At 41.2% G+C, this 21,638-nt stretch overlaps 1 protein-coding gene across 8 annotated transcripts in view; it reads right to left on the bottom strand.

Annotated features, from left to right (window-relative positions):
* The window catches only part of CALD1 (caldesmon 1), a 186,323-nt gene that overhangs the window by 83,788 nt on the left and 80,897 nt on the right, over positions 1-21,638 (bottom strand). For 6 of the 8 annotated variants that reach the window (XM_045576937.1, XM_045576930.1, XM_045576945.1 and 3 more), the window contains one exon: positions 18,081-18,192. In XM_045576937.1, the coding sequence (XP_045432893.1) occupies positions 18,081-18,151 (71 nt within the window). In that variant the 5' untranslated portion in view covers positions 18,152-18,192. Of the gene's footprint in view, positions 1-18,080; positions 18,193-18,883; positions 19,059-21,638 lie in introns of those variants that run through there. The other 2 variants (XM_045576941.1, XM_045576950.1) reach the window with 2 other exon arrangements.

Here is a 21,638-nt window from a genome sequence, read left to right as displayed (position 1 = left end):
TGCAAAGGAGGAAGTCGGCCCTCATCAGACACTGGGACCTGCCAGGACCTCGATCCTCAATTTCCCAGCCTCTGCAACTGTAGGAAATAAATGTTTCTTTTTTAAGCCACCCCGTCTATGGTATTCTGTTTAGCGGCTCAAACTAAGACAACAGATTTCAGTTATACCCACTTGCTAACATCTGGGAGACCTACCACGATAAGACACGAATGTGTTGAATTTATTTGTAAATTTTTTTGGTAGAATTCTTGGATGCTTTTACGGTGGCAGCTTAAGAAGAGAATAGAAATAGACTAGGAGAAAGCTCTTCCGCTTTAGGATGCTGTTTTAGTTTGAAGTTACTGAGCAATGAAACAAAGCTATTATTAGAATCAAGGAAGGAAAAGCAAATGCTCATTAATTTGTAGAATAGAACATTTAATTAGAAAAATCAGTTTCGTTTTTTCTTATTTAAAAGCCAAAAACCATCTGGAAAGCTTTTTAATTTTAAAACCTCATGAAGAGACAAAGAAAGCAAAATAGATGATATTTATACAAAAAGTAGCAGACGGTCCCTTCTAATTTGAAAGCCAGGAACCTGAAATATGCATTCAGCTTTTTAAAACATGTTGCAAAGTAGCGAGGGCTGATGTAATTCGAGATTCTCCGAGGTATTTTAGAATTCTGAGTCTTCCTAGGATAACTTCAAATCATCTTTCCTTCTGACTCTTTCCCAGTGGGTGAAAGAATTAAAAATGAAAAGCTTGAATTCCAAGGCTATTTTACAGCGTTTCTAGGTGTTTCAGTTCACCACATTTATTTTAAATTCAAATTTTAGGGTAATAAATTAACCAAAGGGTATACTTTTACAATTAAGAAACTCAATGCCGAATATTGACTATCATACATAGTCAATGTTAGCTGAAGTAATCTGAATTTTAATTTAGAGACTTGACTAACAGTTACTTAGAAATACTCATTTTTCTTCTAAACAGTACCTTTTGAGATTAATAAACTCTATAAAAGAAAAAAAAAATTGTTCCATTTTACCGGGGAAAAAATTCAAACTCCCATATCTTGGTTAAAAAATTCTGGGTTCTTCCCTGGCCAGATGGCTCAGTGGGTTGGAGCATAGTGCCACACACCAAAAGGTCGCAGGTTCAATTCCAGGCCAGAGCACATACCTAGTCAGAGAGTAGATGGGAGGCAACCAGTTGATGTTTCTCTCTCTCTCTCTCCCTTCTTATCTCCCTAAAATCAATAAAAACATATACTCAGGTGAGAATTAAAAAAAAAAATCGTGGGTCCTAATACTTTTCTTCACTCCCCTTTTTTTTTTTTTTAATTGATTTATTACTATTCAATATATCCCAATACTAGAAAACAATCCACTAGTTAGAATTTAAACTTGAGACCCAACTTATATGTTAAGCATTCTCTATTTCAGAAAAAATAAAAAATAAAAATACTGGTCTGAGGTTGACCATCCTGGGATTAACTGAAGAAGTTTACTCCTCCAGACCGCAAGCTTGGTCTTTCATTAGAGAATTTTTCTATTATATAGTTTGTTCACGTTGGACTTCTGAAAGCTTGGTATAAACCCTGTAATTTGGTGATTATCTGGTCTTACAATGCCCATGTTAATTACAAATAACATAGGGACCTGAGTATTCGAGCAAGTCAGCCAACTAAAGGAAACTGACTCACCATATAAACATCATTTGCCTCATGATGCAACTAAATAAGCATAATGGTCAAAATTATCTGATGTAGAAGTCCAATGATGTATAATAATAAAAGCATAATATGCAAATCGACTGAATGACTGACTGTCCGGACATTCTTCCAGATGACCTTCCTGATGAAGCCGGGCTGCGAAGGCCTACTCTTGCACAAATATTGTGCATCGGGCCTCTAGTCCTTAACAGCCAGAGAAATACATGAGATGAGTTTCTTCATATCTCTAGAGAAAGAGATATGAAGTCAAAATCCCAGTGACTCAGCAGGGGAAGGATGGAATTCCAAGGAAGGGGTGGGTAGTGTCAGTGCGTGGGGAATTCCACAAAGGTCGATAACATTGCTGACTGCCCGTAACCAGCTTAGCAAACAGAACAAAGCTCTGGTACACAGGTAGGGCTTGAAGTATCTGTTCATTCCTTCACTTAACATTGCATACTGGCCTTTGGGGAAATAAAAGTGAATTAAAATGTAGGGTTTTTTTTGTTTGTTTGTTTGTTTTAAAATCTAGATCTGCCTTCCATTTGATAGGGAAAACAGACCTGTGAACAAACAAATATATAAAATAAGTGATAATAATTAACATCGATCAAAGGTAATATGGGAAATCCAAGGTGAGAAATCAATTGCTTTGAGTGGGGGCCTCTGGGAGGCATTTTCTAGAGGCTGACTATTGAGTTGGACTTTTGGGGTGAGAAAAAAAGCCATCATTTAAAATCTTTTGAATTTTCTCCTCCATTTGTGACTACAGGGAAAGAAAAGATAAAATGGCTTTGCTTCTTCTAATCTGCAGTTGGCATCCCACATCCTCTCTAGGGGGGATAGCCTCCAGGGAGAGTGACAGGTAACATTTTATAGCATTTTTTCTGCCTGACTTTTGAAAGCCTGGAGTGCCTGAGCATAAGACAGAGTGAGGGGTGTGAAAACACAGGATAGGACTGGAATGAAATTTGCAACTCCATATAGAGTTAAATAGGACTGAATCTGACTTAAATGGATCAGACAGGAACCCCTGCATGATTCCCGTGCACCATCCTTTACCCTTTTGATGGCATTTGTCCACATCTCACTTAATTTTCTCAGCTGCCCTGCGAAGCATTAGTTCTGTTTTACAATGAGGAAGTCCAGATCTGCTAAACTTTTACCCAAAGTCAGAGTACAAGACAAGGTTTCCAGGTGTAACCCTGCTACTACTGTGCCTTCCTGGATGTGTTCCTTTACAAGGTTGGGGCCCATGATGGATTTCCAAACACTTTTCAGAGAAGTGGGAGAGAGAGAGCCTTCATTTCTGACCACATAACCCAACAGGATACCAGCGTTTGTCTCCTAGCAGTAATTCCGCAATTCAGCCAGAGTTTCCACGGCAAAGGAACTCCTTTCTGAGGTTATGCCTCCCAGTTCAGCTCTACCAGAGCTCTGACAAGTGCCTTAATGAGATAGAGTTCATGTTCATGAAAGAATTAGGAATGTCCATCCTGCCTCAGCCTTGAGTTTTACAAACACTTCATCCCGTTCGGTTTACAAACTATGATAAACTATGGAACTTCTGTATTAATGATGCTTTTGAGGATGCTGACTCAGAAGACATACATTTGGGATGTTTGGCTTTCACAATTACGTGGGAAGAATGAAAGACTCTTCTAAGGGGAGTAGCAGGAAGGAAGAGCATCGGATAGCAACACTCTCTGGATCACAGTTTTTGTCCGAGGCCCCTTCACAGTAGTTTCTCATCTTCTTCATAAAGGGAAGAGAAGTGGTGAGGGAGTAATGGACCTTCCCTAGTGGGTCCCCACTAAAAAATAAAAATAGAAAAATCAAGAACTACTCAACAGGACTGATGAGAGAAACAGAAGGGCCACTCAAGGAAGGCGTGGGCAGAGGTGCACATCCACTGCAGTTGCAAGGGTGCCTGGGGAAGGATGCGGGGGAATGATAGTTGCTGAGGTTGCTTGTCTCCGAACCCAAGATAGCCCATCCTGCGCGTCTGTTTGTTCGCTTCTTGTTTAGTAATTTCCCATATTAGTCCCTGGAGTTGCCCAGAAAGACCTGCCAAGCCATGCAAGGATTTCTGTGGGAATTGAAAATGGGCGGACTGCCCTAACCGATTTGGCTCAGTGGATAGAAACAACCTGCAGACTCAAGGGTCCCGGCCGGGTTCGATTCCGGTCAAGGGCATGTATCTTGGTTGCGGGCACCTACCCAGTGTGCAGGAGGCAGCTGATCGATGTTTCTAGCTCTCTATCCCTCTCCCTTCCTCTCTGTAAAAAAATCAATAAAATATTTAGAAAGAAAGAAAGGAAGGAAGGAAGGAAGGAAGGAAGGAAGGAAGGAAGGAAGGAAGGAAGGAAGGAAGAAAGAAAGAAAATAGGTGGCTGCTATTATTCTAAGTAAGCACAGGAAAGCAACCAGCTCCAGAAAGAAAGGACTCTTTCATTACCTAGTGGCTGGTGCCGGCTCTGGGAGTCATCTAGCTTTCCTATGGAGAGCCCTGAAGTACGCAGAGTTCCCACTGGGCAGTAGGAGCCGGAGAGCCTTAGGGAGATAAGCACACCCACAGAGCCATCACTGGCATCTCTCAGCTGGATTCCTGAGCGGCCCTGGAAGATGGAAGCCGGTGCGGGGAAGATGTGACCCAGGATAGTGCCTGTCACCCACAGTGGAAAATGTGAACATCGAAAGAATTTCCTATTCTAAACAATGTGCGGTTTAAAATACACTCTCCGGAGGCGCTCCTGAACGTACAGGCTGCTGGCTGCTATTTATAGTGGCTGATGTGTACTCTACCGAGATTCTTATTCCAACAAAGGAACTGTATGTGATGCAGGGAGCTATTAAAATGGAAAATAAACCCTCATATTTTTAACGTAGTCAATTGGTACTAATCTCAACTACCACGTCACTGTTCACTGATCTCAACTAGCTGGAAGGAAGGCCCGGGCTCATTATGAAATATGTTCAAAGAAATTCAGTTTTGAAAATATGTTCAGTCTACCTGGAGACTTCTGGCAGGCTAGCAAAACATTAAAAACTTGTTTAAAAACTGCATACATAAAACTGATTTATAATGAGCAAATCAGGCTTTTCAATATAATGGGTATGTTCCCAACGTTTTAAACAGTGTTTCAAAAACGAAGTGTTTTTTAAACTCAAGTGTTTAAAAACCACGCAGTGGAATACAGCTTACATATTTAACATGCTAATCAAATTCTTTACTTACAAATAGTGCAAAGTTATACTTTTCTATGATCCTAGAATAAATGATAAAAATAAAAAATGGAGGAATCTGAATTACTGAAACTAGTTTTCCAGCTGTTGATGAGTACTGCTATTGACAGCAAACTAGTGAAAAGAAGTGATTTTAGTCCCAAAGTATGCTTATGCTTCCTCTTTAACCTCATTTCAGATGAGGGAGAATCTATTCACATAGCCACTAAACCATCACAACAAGCTCATGTGTTATGCCCAGTGGTACTTTTTCTTTTTTAGTAAATTATTAATTTCAGAGAGAAAGGAAGAGGGAGAGAGAAACAGAAACATCAATGATGAGAGATCAATCATTAATTGGCTGCCTCCTGCGTGCCTCCTCCTGGGGATCAAGCCTGCAACCCAGGCATGTGCCCTTGATCGGAATCGCACCCAGGACCCTTCAGTCTGCAGGCTGACGTTTTATGCACTGAGCCAAACCAGCTAGGGCATCCGTGATACTTTCTTGTAACGCTGAAGTTTAGGGACCTTTGGAATACTAAAGATCAAGAACTTCCCTAGAAGACTTCAAGGCAGTTGAGGGAGATTTCCCTTGAGTAAGAATTTGAAATAGTCTAATCATTCCTGCCTGCCATTCCCACCTGGCCCCATGGTGGCTCCAATGCAAACCTCTTCCAGCTGGCTTATCAGTGAGAACCCCAACAGCAGGGCAGATACAGTCAGCAGACATATTTGATAGTCTTCGTTCCAATTTTATTTGATTTTGATGAGAATTCTTTGCTCGTAAGACTTCTTCTAATACTTCTCCAAATTCCTCAGCTTGAGACGGCAGAAGGACCCCGCTGGCCCTGTGTTTAGACAGGCAGGCTTCTTGTCCTCTCTGAAGCAGCAACGAAAGTCTCTCAATAGTATATATAAACGCGTACTAATAATACAGAGAAAGTTGTGTGCCTGGTTCCCCCTGCAGGGAGGTCCACTGGTGTTGGAAATGCTCTAGTTCTTAAGCTAAGTGGTAAGTTTACAGCGTATGCATTTGAATGATTTATAACTTCCCAATACATTACATATCATCTGTATTGGCTTTTTCATTATTAGAAGGAATAAAATCAGTAATGTAGACTAAAATACCTAAAAGTCGTCTTGCGAAAACTAGGCACATCTTTCTTTATTAGTACTTAAATATAAATTGTTGAGCCCTAGCCGGTTTGCCTCGGTGGATAGAGCATCAGCCTGCGGACTGAAGGGTCCCAGGTTCGATTCTGGTCAAGGGTATGTACCTTGGAGGCAGGCACATCCCCAGGAGGCAGCTGATCGATGTTTCTCTCTCATCGATGTTTTTAACTCTATCAGTTTCCCTTCCTCTCTGTAAAAAAATCAATAAAATCTATTTTAAAAATATATAAATTGTTGAGAAGCTTTTGGTTACTGTTTTTGTGGTACTGAAACCATAATTATGTAATATGACAAAATATATAATTCCACAAGGCAAATAAACTATTTGAAATAAATGATTAATTGAATGATAAATATATAGATTATTGAGAAAAAGGCCTTGATATGTTAGATACCAAACTGTCTTGCATTTTTATCTTGATTTTAAGCCAGGAGTGGAAATGAGGAAAGAGTCTTAAAAATAAGGAATAGATTTTCTTTTCAGCACAGAGACTTCATATCCATAATTCTCCCATCACTTTCAAGGTAGCTGCCAAGACAGGTTTGGAACAAAGTAGAGATCAGACACCAGATTGTCTGAAGATATGGGGACTGGGCACGTGCTCAGTGATTCAGAAACCCCAGAGGGTAGCTGCTGAGGAGCCGAGTTTCTTAGGAGATGACGCTGGAGAGAGCTTTCCTGATAGCACCTTCCTTACCATGTCCTCTAGCCAGCTGAAAATAGCGACAACAAGTAACATTAATGAGCACTAATCATACATTCCTATATCTACAATAATAAAAGCATAATATGCAAATCGACCAAATGGCCGAACAGCAGAACAACCATCTGGACCACCTTCCAGATGAAACCCGGGCTGCGAGGGTGGCCGAGGCAGCCAGGGCTGAGAAGGACTACTCTTGCACAAATTTCATGCATCAGGCCTCTAGTATTATATATTACCTAATCATCCACCCAGCCACTCATCCATCCATTTATTTCTATGTATTATCTATATTTATAATTTACATAAAACTGTATGAGGAAGGACAGTTATAACGGCCATTTCCTTTCAAATAGGCTTAGAAAGGCTAAGTAGAGTTACCCTTGGTGACCCAGCTGGGATTCAAACCCAGGTCTGAATGATCCTGCTTTCTGGAAGGAAACGTGCCTGCGTCCCTTCCCATCTGCCCTATCCTCCCAAAGACAGTAGCGGTGAAGGTAAAACATCAAATCCTCTTAGGCTTCAAATCAGTTTTTCTTTCTTTCATATTTAGAAGGAAATACCCTTTGAATTGCTAAAATGAAGCTGGTAAGGATGAAGAAATCCTACATAATAACTAAGTATCATAATTAAGCTTCGTTTAAAGAATTCATGCCAACACCACATAGATCAAATAAAAGACTTCCAAAATTGAAGGCAAATCGGGTTCTATTTGCAAAATGATCACAGTTTTTCCCCCTTCTTGACTCAGATGGCAAAGTCTAATGCCCAGTTTCCTACCAGTTAACTGTTTTCATCCTGCCTATCCACTTACCTTTCTTTGCTTTTCATTTTATTCACCATGAAGTAACCTGATCTAACCTCCTGTTATTTAGAAATATTATCCAAAAACTTTTTTTTAATCTATATTTTATTGATTTTTGTACAGAGAGGAAGGGAGAGAGAGAGAGAGAGTTAGAAACATCGATGAGAGAGAGCCATCGATCAGCTGCCTCTTGCACACCCCCTACTGGGGATATGCCCGCAACCAAGGCACATGCCCTTGACCGGAATCGAACCCGGGACCCTTCAGTCCCCAAGCCGACGCTCTATCCATTGAGCCAAATCGATCTTGGCCAAAAACTTTTTAAAAAGTATATTTTATTAAATTTTTACAGAGAAGAAGAGAGAGGGATAGAGAGTTAGAAACATCGATGAGAGAGAATCATCGATCCGCTGCCTCTTGCACACCCCCTACTGGGGATGTGCCCACAACCAAGGTACATGCCCTTTCAGTCCGCAGGCAGATGCTCTATCCACTGAGCCAAACCAGTTTCGGCTTCATAAACTTCTTAAATAAATAAAAAATTCTACAGGCAATACACTGTAGTATGCACTATTTTTTCTAAAAGCATGCTCTATTTTCCTAATCAATAGCCATGGCATATTAAAAAAATTTTTTTACAGACAGATCCATTCATCCAGGGTCTGCTCTGTGCAGGCGGGCTCTGCCTCAGCCTACCTGCCTCTGCTTATCTTGAACAAGTCACCATCCCTAGACTTAAGTTTCTTCATACATAAAATGAAACTTTGAGAATTCATTAGATCAAAGATTCTTGGCCCAGAGTTCTGTGGATGGAGGTCCATGACATTTCTGAAAATAAGGACCAGGTTTTGTGGGTGCATGTGTGCCTGTTTCTTGGAGGAGAGTCTATGGCTTTCATCAGAGACTCATAGTAATGTGTGGTCCCAAAATGAAAAAGCAGCACTCCACTGCAGATGATTATCTATAAGGTCATTGACAGCCTTAAGCCTTTATGAGTGATGATGTGACTAAGTCCCTGTCCTAATGGTGAATCCAGTCTTACTGAGAGAAATCCAGAGGGAAGCCAATAACAGTTAATGCCAACAGCCTTCTTCTGCTTGAGGGGGAAACCTGATCTTCTCTGTTTCTGTTTTTCTGTGAAATGGGAATATCATGGGAGATTTTTTTGAGGGTAGACAAAACAATGACTGTGTCTACACATGCAAGCAATTTAGCTGAATGAGCATAAAGAACAGTTCAATTAAGCCCAATAGCTTCATTTAGTCTGTGGCCACAAAATTGCCTTAAATTATTTTTTTCCCATCTTAGGGAGTTACTTGGAACCTTTAACCAAGAAAACCAAGGAAAATTTCTGTTGATCAATTTATTATAACGGAAAATGTTTTTAGATTTGGGATAGGCAAACCAGATTGCACTCCCTAGCGATATGAAGGTAGATATCTTAATTAATCTTTCAGACCCGTAGATTCCTCAACTGTAAAACAGGATTAAAAATAGCCATGTCTGCTGTGGACTGAATGTTTGTGTCCCCCCAAGTTCATATGTTAAAAACATACCCCCAATGTGATGGTACCAGGAGGTATGACCTTTTGGGAGGTGATCAGGGGGAATAAGTGTCCTTATAAAAGAGACTCCAAAGAGCGCCCTGTGTCTCAGCCAAGAGAGGACACCGTGAAAAGGTAGCTGCCTATGCACCAGGTAGTGGAATCTCACCAGACACTGAGTCTGTCAGCACCTTGGACTTCCCAGCCTCCAGAAGCATGAGGAATACGTTTCTGTTATTTATAAGTCACTGAGTCTATGGCATTCTGTCAGAGGAGCCTGAGGAGACTAACATAAAAGGCATGGGGTTGTTTTGACAATTAAATGATATAAAGTGCGTCACCTCTCCCAGCACTTGGTTGATGCTAAACAAACAACAGTTCCTTTACTTTCCAACTCTAGATGAAAAAAATCTGTTCGATACTTTTTTCCACTTAAAAACGAACTATTTTTGCTGAATTGCACTCTCCAGGTGAAATTCTGATTAATGTTTATATGCTATATTTAAAGTAAATGATATATCATTGATGAATTAGGCATCAACCACATGGTTACAATATGTGATTGTAAAATCCTCATATGCCATTTATATTGGTGTGGTCCACTCAGATGTGACCAAAAGATTTAACTCTTTCCCAACCTTAATAGAAACATCTTAGTATGTATCAAGATCGATGTAGGAAAGAAGCTTTGTAGTGAGGATGCAGCAAATCATAACGACTGAATTGACTTATGAATAAAAATCCAAAATCTGTAAAATATTATTTTGTACCAAATATGGTTTCATAACAACATGAAACATTTGTTGAGCATGTACTACCTGTCAGCCATTGGGTTAATTTCTCTGTGTGGATTAACTACCTTAACTTTTACAATGCCTTTGTGAGGCAGAATAATTATTTGCATTGTTTTACATAAAGAAATAGAAGCAAGAGATGTATAAGTAATTTGACACAAGGTCACCCAACTAGTAGGTTGGAAAATTCAGGATTCAAATCCAGGTCTGTTAGACTTCATCATGTACACACAACACATCATCCCGCCTTTCTTTAGGTGATGGAAGATTGATAATTATAAGTGTCACATATATAGACTGTAAAAAAAATCACTGCTGCTTCAAACTGTGTGTTAATTCATAAAGCCAAATTTTTTTCCAACTAAAAAATGAAGTTATGGGCCAGCATGTGAGGTACTTAATCCAGATTTTCAATTTTTATTACGGTAAATGGTCACCTTGGATAGGTCCTAGACTCCTGGTGCTCCACTGATCACCATAAAGTGGGTTCTTTTAGGATCAGAGGAATTGTTAGGTGAAAATTGGTCTGAAGGGAAGTTTTGAACACATTTAGCTACTTGAATACTTTAGACCATTTTAAAGGAATATTTTATTAACTTCCTAATGGAAAATAATTTTCTGATTACAGAATAACATTACACGTGAAAAGATTTTGATTTACAGTTTCAAGGTCACAGCTTCAAGCATTGTGACCAAAATGTTTTTGTGTGTGCATGCATGCTGCCTAATCATTGCTTGGCCATGCTATTAAATCATGTAAAAATTTTTGGTGATAGCATTCTGGGAAAGGACAACTTAGACCCAATGGATTTTTTAAAATTGTTGTTTTTCTAGTGTAGTATAAATGTTTAGTTTTGAATGTCTAACCATCAGTATTTCAGAGGCCCATAAAAATGTATGAACGATTACAACAGCGAGAGTGTTTTCATTCCCTTGATTTATGTCTGTGAGCCTCTGAATCAGATAACCCAATTCTACAATAGGGCTCTTTCTTCTGATCAGAAAGAGGAACTCACATTGGGTGTGGAGAGCATGAGCTGGGAATGTAATAAGTTCACATCTTGAAAAGTGAGAGAGTTGCTTGTTGTGAAAGCAAACCCAGCAGTGGGAGCAGTAGCATGTGTGACTCAAGATCTCTTTGTGGATAAAACAGCACTGCAGGCTCCCAGCAGATATGCCAGGGCTCACACATCTCTTTGGCCAAACGTAAAAAAAGGGCTTAACTTGAAATGGTGTGAACTCTTCGAGCTGAGACATTGCAGTCCTTCCTCAGACTGATTACCAATTATAGCCACTCAAAACTTCCCTCAATAGCAAATTCCTGCTCTTCATCTTCTTAAACTCTTATATCTCTGATACGTATAGAAAGAAAAGCTTCTTTTTTTTTTTTGAGATAAAGCAAGACTTATTTTTTATTTATGTTTTTATTTGCTTCATGTTTTTTTAATCCTTACAGGAGGATATTTTTTTCCATTGATCTTTAGAGAGTGAAAGGGAACTAGGAAGGGGGAAGAGAGAGAGAGAAACATCAATGTGAAAAAGACACATCTACTGGTTGCCTCCTGTGTGTGCTCTGACCAGGGCCAGAGATCAAAGCTGCAACAGAAGTATGTGCCCTTGACCAGGAATCTAACCTATGACCCCTTGGTCAGAGGGCCGATGCTCTAACCACTGGGAAAAACTGGCCAGGGTGAAAACCTTCGTGTTTTGTTTTGCTTTATGGCAAATAGAAAAACATATCTTTAATTCTTTGTGTTGCAGGGAATCAAAATAGGTTATAATAATAATTAATAGTGATATTTAGTAAATCCTATATCAAAAAATCCTACCCAATAATATGCAAATTGACCAAATGGCAGAGCGACCAATTGCTATGGTGCGCACTGATCATGAGGGGGCAGACGCTCAATGCAGGAGCTGCCCCCAGCCCACAGGCCCCTCCAGCAGTGGTGACAGAGGGCGGGGGCCAGTGAGTGGGCTGCACCAGGCCAGCCAAGGTAGTTGTCATTGGGGCCCCCACAATCGCTCTGCCAGTCGCCCCGCAGATAGGCCCTGATCGCTGGCCAGGCCTAGGATCTCTATCCGTATATGAATTTCATGCACTGGGCCTCTAGTAAATAAATAATAAATAACAGTAATTCAATAATAATTGTATAATATATAATAATTACCTAATAAATACTAGGTGATTAGCATTGTTACTACTACTTTCACATATTATCTCTTTTTATTCTTACAGAACTCCTATGAGATGGGTACTATTATTTTTTCCCCATTTTATAGATGAGGAAAATGGCAGACCTGGTATTTGAGAGCATAGCTCCTAATGCTATAGTCCATGCTTTTTTTTTTTTTTTTTAAATATATATTTTATTGATTTTACACAGAGAGGAAGGGAGAAGGATAGAGAGCTAGAAATGTCGAAGAGAGAGAAACATCGACCAGTTGCCTCCTGCACACCCCCTACCAGGGATGTGCCCGCAATCAATGTACATGCCCTTGACTGGAATCGAACCTGGGACCTTTCAGTCTGCAGACCGATGCTCTATCCACTGAGCCAAACCGGTTTCGGCACCCACGCTTTTAATAGTAAGCTTTTTACTACTTCCCACCATTGTGATTCTCTGTGTTCCTTCAATTATATAGAACATATATGTTCTATTCAGATATATCTACCGTATTATTGGTGCTGTAATCAGTTCATCTTTGTAGATAAACATAAAAGGCCTAGCATGCTTTTGTACTTGTTGACTAGGAAGAGAGGTGAATTTGAGCCCTTTGACATTGTTCCTCCTTCCCCTATCAAAAGTGTTTCTTGAGGATACAAAAGCTTGTGCCTATGTAATCCAGAGCAGACAGAATAGGTGCATGGATGGGAGGACATAGGAAAACAAGCCAATCAAGTGTTGAAGATGCACATGGACCAGAGCAACATACATTAAGATGCACTGAAAAATACAGAGACAAAGGTGGAGAGGAATTTAGATAAAGCACAGTAACAAAAAGGGAATCAGAATATACCTATTAATTTTTTCTTCCCATGAGATAGGTGAAGAATAATAAATGGCAAAACTAGTTAGCTCTTTGTATCTTCAAATACGTAATTGATTAAAAAATATAGTTCAATTTGAGATGAATACAAAGTGTCTTTTTGCCATTTTTTCCCCCCAATATCTTTTGGTAAAGATTTCTCTAAAGCAGTGATTTCCAACTGGTGTGCCACAAGAATTTTTAAAAAATGTAATACCTGACTATTTAGGCAGGGATACTAAACTCTTTTCCCTTAGATTGTTTATAATAATAATAATAATAAAAAAAGACAACATCTAAACAATACCCTTTTTTGTCAGATCAGCAAAAAATATATATTTACTGGTGTGCCACAGAACTTTAGCAGTTAGTTAATGTGTGCCATGAGATTAAAAAGGTTGAAAATCACTGCTACAAAGTTCTGATCCACCTAGAATATGAGCTTGGTGACTGCTAGGACATTGCCTGGACTGTCCACTCATCCCTATGGGTCAGCACAATCTCTTGTACTTTGTAGGTATTCGATTTATATATTTTTGGTGACAGAATGAAGTACCTTCTACCAATCTAAAATCCCCACCTGAAGGATTCAGTGGGAGAGCCAAATGAAGGACAGGACAAGACGAAGAGCAGAAAGATGCACAGGCTAAGGCTCAGGACAAAGAAGGGAAAATGGTTTTATTAACAAGGTATGCAGTCTAGGTTATGGAAAACTGGGTGATTTGAAAAGGACTGGGCTGGAACCCTCAGAATGAGGTGTGTGTACACCAGTTTCAGGGCAGCCGTGATGCGGTGAGTCATTGCCAAGCACATGAAAGCCAGCATGGCATGAAGATCTGTTTCTGAGGAATAACATGTATGAGAGTCTGGCTTATTTTAACTTGTGGTTGTAACATCTGGTGAGAGTACAAGTTTTAAATTATTTATCATTGCAGAATAGAACTGCACCTGCTAGTCAAACTCAATAACAACTAATTAAAACAACAGGGCATTTTTATTTGGAAAGCCTTTGTGGGCAACAGCCTCTCTTCCTCCACACAGTCTACGGGGGTACAGCACATACATAGGCTTTTATTGATTTTAGAGGAAGGGGGAGGGGAAGAGAGAAACATCCATCGACCACCTCCTGCACATCCCCTACAGAGGATCAAACTTACAACTCAAGTATGTGCCCCAACTGGGAATGGGAAATGCAACCTCTCAGTACACTTAACCAACTGAGCCACACTGGCCAGGGCCATATTATATCTGAAGATATAAAAATGTACTTTCTTGATCACCACTTGGTTCTATAAAGGTTGAAAAGCATTATGCACACACTTCCCAATTCTGGCATTCTGTTGCTGTCCTAAGTGCTCAAAATAGAACTTGGAGCTGAGGAGATGCCCAATAAAAGTTTGTTGAATGAGTGTGTGAATAAATGAATCTGCAGCTCTGAGCCGGGGTGGGGGTGGGGGGGGCACTCTACTTTTGCTAATTTACTCCACCACCAGATTGGGGTTGAGTTCTTTCTTTATTTCCATAAATCCAAAGGAAAGTTAAATCTCCTTAAGCATAATCTGTAGGGTCATAGAATCACATTTTCCAAAAATAAAATAAAAAATTGCCCTATTGGCCGGGACCGGTTTGGCTCAGTGGATAGAGCGTCGGCCTGCAGACTGAAAGGTCCTGGGTTTGATTCTGGTCAAGGGCATGTACCTTGGTTGCGGGCACATCCCCAGTACGGGGTGTGCAAGAGGCAGCTGATCAATGATTCTCTCTCATTGATGTTTCTAACTCTCTATCCCTCTCTCTTCCTCTCTGTGAAAAATCAATAAAATAAAATTAAAAAAAAAATGCCTTATTGTTTTTAACTTGAGTAGTATATGATCATTGTAAAGGAAACTTAGATAATACCAAAAGTAAAAGGAAAGTGAAAATTACCACCAACCCCCCCAAAGAAAACACCAACCCCTACTACAGATGAGAAAGCCAAGGTCGAAAGTTAAAGGAAAAGGGACTCACCCAAGGTCTTACATGCCCTTTATCTTCAAATCAAAAACCACGATTTCAGGCAGCCCTTGACTTCTGGTTCTGGCCATCTGTTTCCTGTCCACACCCTAAACTTTCCTCTCAAAGTTGGCTGGACCACAGAGCCTGACCTTCACTATTCCCATAAATGATCAGATTTTACAAAATCCTAAAAGGTAAACATGGACTTACCTACCAGAACCTACTATATCAGAATGAGAAGGTTCACCTTGAAACACGAAATGATAAACTTAGTACCAATATAAGAACTTACTTAAGTACTTCTCTAAAAAAAGAAAGAGAAAAAAATCAGACGAAATAGAATACCCCAAAAGAATTAATACAGACAGTTAAACAAGGTTAGGATACATTTGTGTAAATTTATTTTAGGTTATTAAGATCATCTATCTAACTAAGATTCCCCAAGTATATTCATTTTAAGATTGATATTAAAGAAAGACAGGAAAACATATCCTTCCACAGAAAGCAAAACAAAACAAAAAAAACTGGAAGGGATGAACTATGCAGCTGTGTGGAAAGTTCTTAGGCAAAATCCTAGTTCTAAAGAGCCCTGGCGTATTCACTCTAATCACAGTATGGCTCCAACCACAGCAAGTTAGTGCTAACATTCCTCTCACATGGATTCCCTGTCTCCTTATTCACATAGGAAGTAAAGAAACGGATGACACTGATCTAGCCTGATGCCCAATTTCCTGCCCTCATTCCTGAGGCCCTCTCACCCTCATCCTGGCCCGGCCTGATTTCTGACCCTGTTGTGCTTTGGTTTCCTAGCTTACCACAAGGGACATAAAGGCAGAAAGCATATCTATTTATACCTCACCATTATTTTCCCTGGCCCCAATCAAGACACTGAGACTTGGTTGGTGCTTAATAAATATTTGTTGGGTAAAGATATTTCATGGACTTGCAGGAGGACCAGAGGCCAGATACCACATCGTTGGAGAGAATAAGAGGTGTGCTCACTAGGCCTGGGTGCTGCCCACATGGCCTCAGTGTCCTTTCAGAGCTGGTGCCCCCACACTCTCCCTACTTCCTTGACTTTGTTGGGTCTTCTTGGATGGCGTCCATTATGTCTTTATGGCCTCTGGCTCTCTCTACACTTGTTTTCTCATCAGCATCACTGCCACCCACCTTCAGCTTTTGTACTACTGCTGCCATACTAAGTGTGCCCAAACTGACTTCTCTAATAGTAATCTCTCTCCTTTTCTGAACAAACATTGAAAGTTTCTATCTACAAAGGCCTGTAGGAAAGCCTCATTGTGTGCAGTTTCTAGCTGAAAGTAAACACTCGCCCAGGATACCCACCCAAGAATGGAACCCATCCCAGTTTCCCAGTTGGAACAATGCAGAGACCTTTCCAGCTCCTCGGACTTATATTCCTTGGAATTGTCTTTGAGTTTCTCCCTCTCCTAATTGGTTAGCTAATTCTCCTGCTATATTCAATCTTTGTTTTCATATCCACTGTCCTGATTCAGACTCTCATTACTCTATGTTCAATACTAGCTCTTCAGTGCTGGTATCACCATGTTCTAGTTCATTGCAGATAACGTTTTCTAACATTTTCATCACACACTGCTCCCGTGCTAAGTCTCTGTCTATTGCACTTTGTGTGAAATAGAAACATCCAATAGGTACAAGTCCCACTTACTCTTCCCCAAGTACTCAACGGATTTCGTGCACCAGGATTCGTAGTTCCACTTCTGGGCTTTTGCTGGTGTGATTCCCTCACCTACATGGCTCCCTTTCCACTCTGTCTCTGTCATGGCCTTCTCCATGGCTTACCACTTCCCAAGAGCATTGCTGGCTAGTTTCATCACAGGATGAGGACTGCATTTCCTTCTCCTGGAGTTCATGTTTAGTTCTGGCTATATTGATAGTTTGTTTCTTACGTATTTAGTTAATGCTACTGGTTAAAAAAATTAATAACTACCATTTAGAGAAGCCTCCTATGTGTCAGGGACTGAGCTAGGTCATTTATGAAGTTCAATAATCTTCACAAGCACACAAACTATGTAGACATTATGCCTATTTTACAAATAAGGCAACTGTGACTGAGAGAGAAGTCCCTTGCTCATTCACGCTCACACAGCTCATAAGTGGCAGAGCTGGGATTTGAACCCACAAGAGCCCAGGTACCATGCATGTGTGTGCATTCACATTTCATGAATGGCAGCCTACTCTGACCAAGCTAATCAAAGGCAGTAATTCACCTCCTTCTTTTGCATTCTCCAGACAAATAAGTAGAGCCCGTGGACCCCAAAACTTTTTGTTGTAGATGTAAGTTCCAGTTCCCTCCTGCAGAATCGCTAAAGGACCCCCTTACTAGCACCTTGTCATTTGTGCCCCGGAATTACTGTGAGGCAACACTGATTTGATTTTAAGATCATTGTTTAACGTTTTCCTTCCTGCCAATGCCAACACCGCTTTCTCTAAAGACTTTTAATGCCACTGTCCTCGGCTCTGAGGTCAAAAATTTGAAATATGCATTTATATTCTGTGCTTCACATGTCATTGTTTCATTCCCTCAACCTGCCCTTAGAGTCATCACAACAGAGGCCCTACACAAGGCAGCAGCTTCCAACTAAACTCAGAATCTGTACAGTAACACACCCACTGGCTACGAACCTGTCATACACAGATTCCTGCATCTGCATGCTTTTCTAATAAGAATAAAAATGTGCCACAAGATCCATCTGGTATTTGCTGCCTTTACTTTTTTTAAAAACAGAGACTCCCATTTCCTAAATGGTTTCAATATTCAATATTTGTCATTTTCATGTCACTTTAATAGTATCACTGCTTCTGAAACTTTTCTCCACACGCTGCCTTTGTCGTTTAAAAACTCCACTCTGAAAGACCCTAAGTGAATGCGACTATTTGGTTCTTCTGCAGTCTCTCTTTTTCTTGATGGTTGTTTGTTAAGGCAGAAGTTGGAGGCCTCACAGGAAAACTTTCCGTAACGACTGCTGCCAGCGGGTTAGTGTGCCACGCTTGGCCCTCCAGCGTGATGCTCTGTGAGGCCTGACCCCAACACTGTCATCAACACAACACAAAAATATCTTTCAGCCTAGACCCTTACCTTTCTGCTTCCAGGCGCATCTCTTCCCGCTTTTGCCTCCTCAGTTCCCTGCGACGTTCAAAGTCATCCATGGCGTGGGTTCAGGGTTCGGGAGACCAGATGGTGTCTGGATCTAGAGGGGAGGAGGTGGAATCAGTATCATCGAGGAGTCCGAGTTATTATTTACCATGAATTGCTTTAGCCACCCCCACCGTTTTTTCATTCCCTCCTTTTTTTCTTTACTCTTAGAAAAACACCTTAGAAGACTGATCCGGTAGCCACGGATCAATTTCTAACTCCTGAGCTGAGTCCTTTCCGTGTGAAGTTCAGTCTCATTCATGAAACTATTTGAGGCAAATAAGTAAGATTCCAGTTTAAAAAAAAAAAAGAAAGAAAGAAAGACAGACCTCAGGAATCAGAGAGGTTTTGAAGACCAGAAATATTGATGAGCTTGGGAGAGGTTTTGTTCTTTGTGACTTGCGGAGCCACACACGGACAAAAGTTACAAAAAGAGGGAACAAAGAGCAGAAGAAAGCAAAGAGGGGAAAACAGAAAAGTGGCAAGAAAGGGAACATGTAGGAACTACGAGAGAAAAAAGAAAAGACAACACCAATTAACACGACTACCCAGGCATCATCTGCATAGCCTAAAAGAATATTAGCATCAGAATGATGATACAGAGCACAGCAATAATACCATGAGTAAACATAAGGCAGCAGCGTTTGTTTTTTTCTTTTCAAAAAGCGGTTTCCTTAGGATCAAGCTGTTCCCAGAGCTTAAAAGGCCCGGCTCCTGGTAAAAGGCGCGGCTGGATCCTCTCCTACCTCCTCCGTGACGGTTTTAATCCCAGAAAGATCCTCCCTTTCCAGCTCTTCAGCTGAGGAGCCCGCTGCCTCCCCTGCGCGTCTGTGCCATGGAGTCAAGTATTCCAGAATTCCCCCGCAGCCCCGAGCCCAGAATGACTACCAGAAAAGGGGAAGCCGGCTCTTTTTGTCCTTGCTTTGTTTACAGAGCTGTCAGTGGTTAGTTAAACTCGGCCTGGAATCTGGCGTTTAAGGCCTGCTTGAAGATTGTTTCCTGTGTGGAGCGGGAGGCCTCCACTTCCTCTGGAATCCTAGACTCTCCGCTGCACTCGGATCACAAAAAAATACTTTCCAGCCTTTCTGTGCACATGAGACGAGCCATTTGCTCTGCGCAGGCCAACAGGGAGCCTTGCAGAGCCGGGAGCCATCCCCGAGTGCAGCTTGGTTGGAGGGAGCAAAAAGCAAAACTTAAGATTTAAGAAGCCAAGTCAGAGAGCCCTTCTTAAATAAATGGTCAGGTTTTCTTTTCAAGCATTCCTCTCCCCGCCTCCACCCCCACCCCCCTTCACAAACCCCACACAAACAAAAATAAAACCTCAGCCAACAAAAACAAAACGATCCAATGTTTGGAAGTTTCCCCTTTCTCTCCCCACCACCCCCAGGGTATTACTTATACTGCTTATAAATCTTTTAGAAATTTGAATTCTGGTGTTTATGTGGGGTTTTTACATGGGAAGGTGTTTTTCTAATCTTACTCCTACCAAGAGTTCTCTCTAAAATGTTGCTTGTTATGAAGAAAAGAATCCATTTTCCTATTTATTAAAAAATATATATATATTTCATTAACCAAAGAGAAATTTCTCTACTTTTTCCAGCCTGGTCTCATCATAGGAATCAGAATGGGGGAAGGAAAAAAAGTGAGCTTCGGGTCCTGGGATGGGCTCCTGTTCCGAGCGCAGTGCAGGGAGAGTCAACTCCGCTCTTTCCTCCCTTCAATAAAGCCTTTTGTTGTCTATAAGCCACTTCTCAACAACTATGGCAACAGCAAACAGAAATGGGGAAGGAGGCCTGTCTGGAGGCAAACAATTTAACTTTCCTTAATTTATCCAAGTATTATAGCTTGAAGAGCATCCTCTGAGCCTCCACTCCTCCCTTACCCGAGCTAAGCAGCCGGCCAGCCTTGGGGAGCCACAGGGGTTCCGCTTCTCTGGCTTCTCTGCCGGTGCCCCGGGGGAGGTGCTAAGGGGCAGTGAGACAAGGAGTCCAGCAGGGGAAGATGCAGGCGGTGGCCCACCTTCAAGTGCCCTAAGGGAAGGGAGAGTAACCAACTTCATGTGGGCACTTTGGCTGGGCAGCTCCCTGGCTTCCTTCTCGCACACATTCTTTTTCTCCTCCCCATCCTTTCCTCCTACCCCTCACCTTTCATTACTTATCTGTTTTTCTTTTCCAACTAGAGAAAAATTCTATTCCTATCTAGTTATTTACTCATTTAAATACTGCTGATTATATATATATATATATATATATATATGACACTTAGGGAGAGAGGAAAGAGAGATAGAGAGACAGAGAGAGAGTCTACCTAGACAAGTGCCTGTGTTATTCTTTGTGGACATGTGATGAGTCTATCTGAGGGAGAGGAGAAAGCACATCTGTGTACCGTGTGACGTGACTCTCCATTGGTGTGTGTGTGTGTGTGTGTGTGTGTGTGTGTGTGTGTGTGTTTATGTGTGAAAATGGCTCTTGGTCTCATGCCAGCATGGAATTGAAGATCTTTCTTAATCCTCACACCCTATATCTCAGAACTTCTGAACATCGCTGGCATGTTCTTACATGAGGGGAGCCATGTCTGGGTAGAACTGTGAGTGACTTCCCTGCCCCTCCCTCTTCTGAGAGCAGGAGCTTCCATGTCCCCAGCTAGTAATCTCTCATTTCCTCCCCCAGCCCCAGTCAATGCCAAATTCCTTCCAGCAACATTGATTAGGAAACAGGTCCTCAACCAATGAAGTGATGAAACGTCAAGGCAGAGAGATTCTGTAAACTGTGGAGCTCCTGGGGGTCACGAATGGACAGAGCCGGCCTGAAAGAGACAGGCGGGCTAAAGGAGGGACATGCCAATGAACGGGGCAGATGGATTCTTGAAAAGTCTTATGAAAAGCTAGATTTTTGTGCTGGGGGGTGGGGTTGGGAGAATTGTAGTCATGCTACTGAAAGAACTCTGATGTGACTTCCTTTTGTAAAGGGGGAAAAGCACTTTACAAAGGCAAATGAGCCATTACCTATTGATATATCTGTCTTTTCAATATGGGTTCTCAAATATGGGATCGCCTTAAAACAGGGTATGCCAGCCTTGGCCGGTTTGGCTCAGTGGATAGAGCATTGGCATGTGGACTGAAAGGTCCTGGGTTCAATTCCAGTCAAGGGCATGTGTGGGAGGCAACAAAATGGCATGTCTCTCTCACATCGATGTTTTTCTCTCCCTGTCTCACTCCCTTCCACTCTCTCTAAAAAGCAATGGGAAAATATCCTCAGGTGAGGATTAACAGCAGCAACTACAAAAACAACCAGGGCACACCCATACTGCTGTAATTAAGTAATAAGTCAGTGTTACAGTTTTCAAATCATTTAAACACACTGTCCTTCCTTTTGATAATGACACCATAAGTACTCAGTTATTAGGGGGAGAATCATGTGATGAAAACTAAGTCTTATTTACCCTCAAATTATCATAAACTGAATGGTGAGTGGGTGGGGGAAAAAGTCTTTGGGGGCAGCA

This window comes from Pipistrellus kuhlii, unplaced genomic scaffold (assembly GCF_014108245.1).
Source record: "Pipistrellus kuhlii isolate mPipKuh1 unplaced genomic scaffold, mPipKuh1.p scaffold_m20_p_10, whole genome shotgun sequence".
Lineage (NCBI taxonomy): Eukaryota > Metazoa > Chordata > Mammalia > Chiroptera > Vespertilionidae > Pipistrellus > Pipistrellus kuhlii.
The sequence above is the reverse complement of the archived record's forward strand: the minus strand, read 5'-3'. Positions and strand labels throughout refer to the sequence as shown.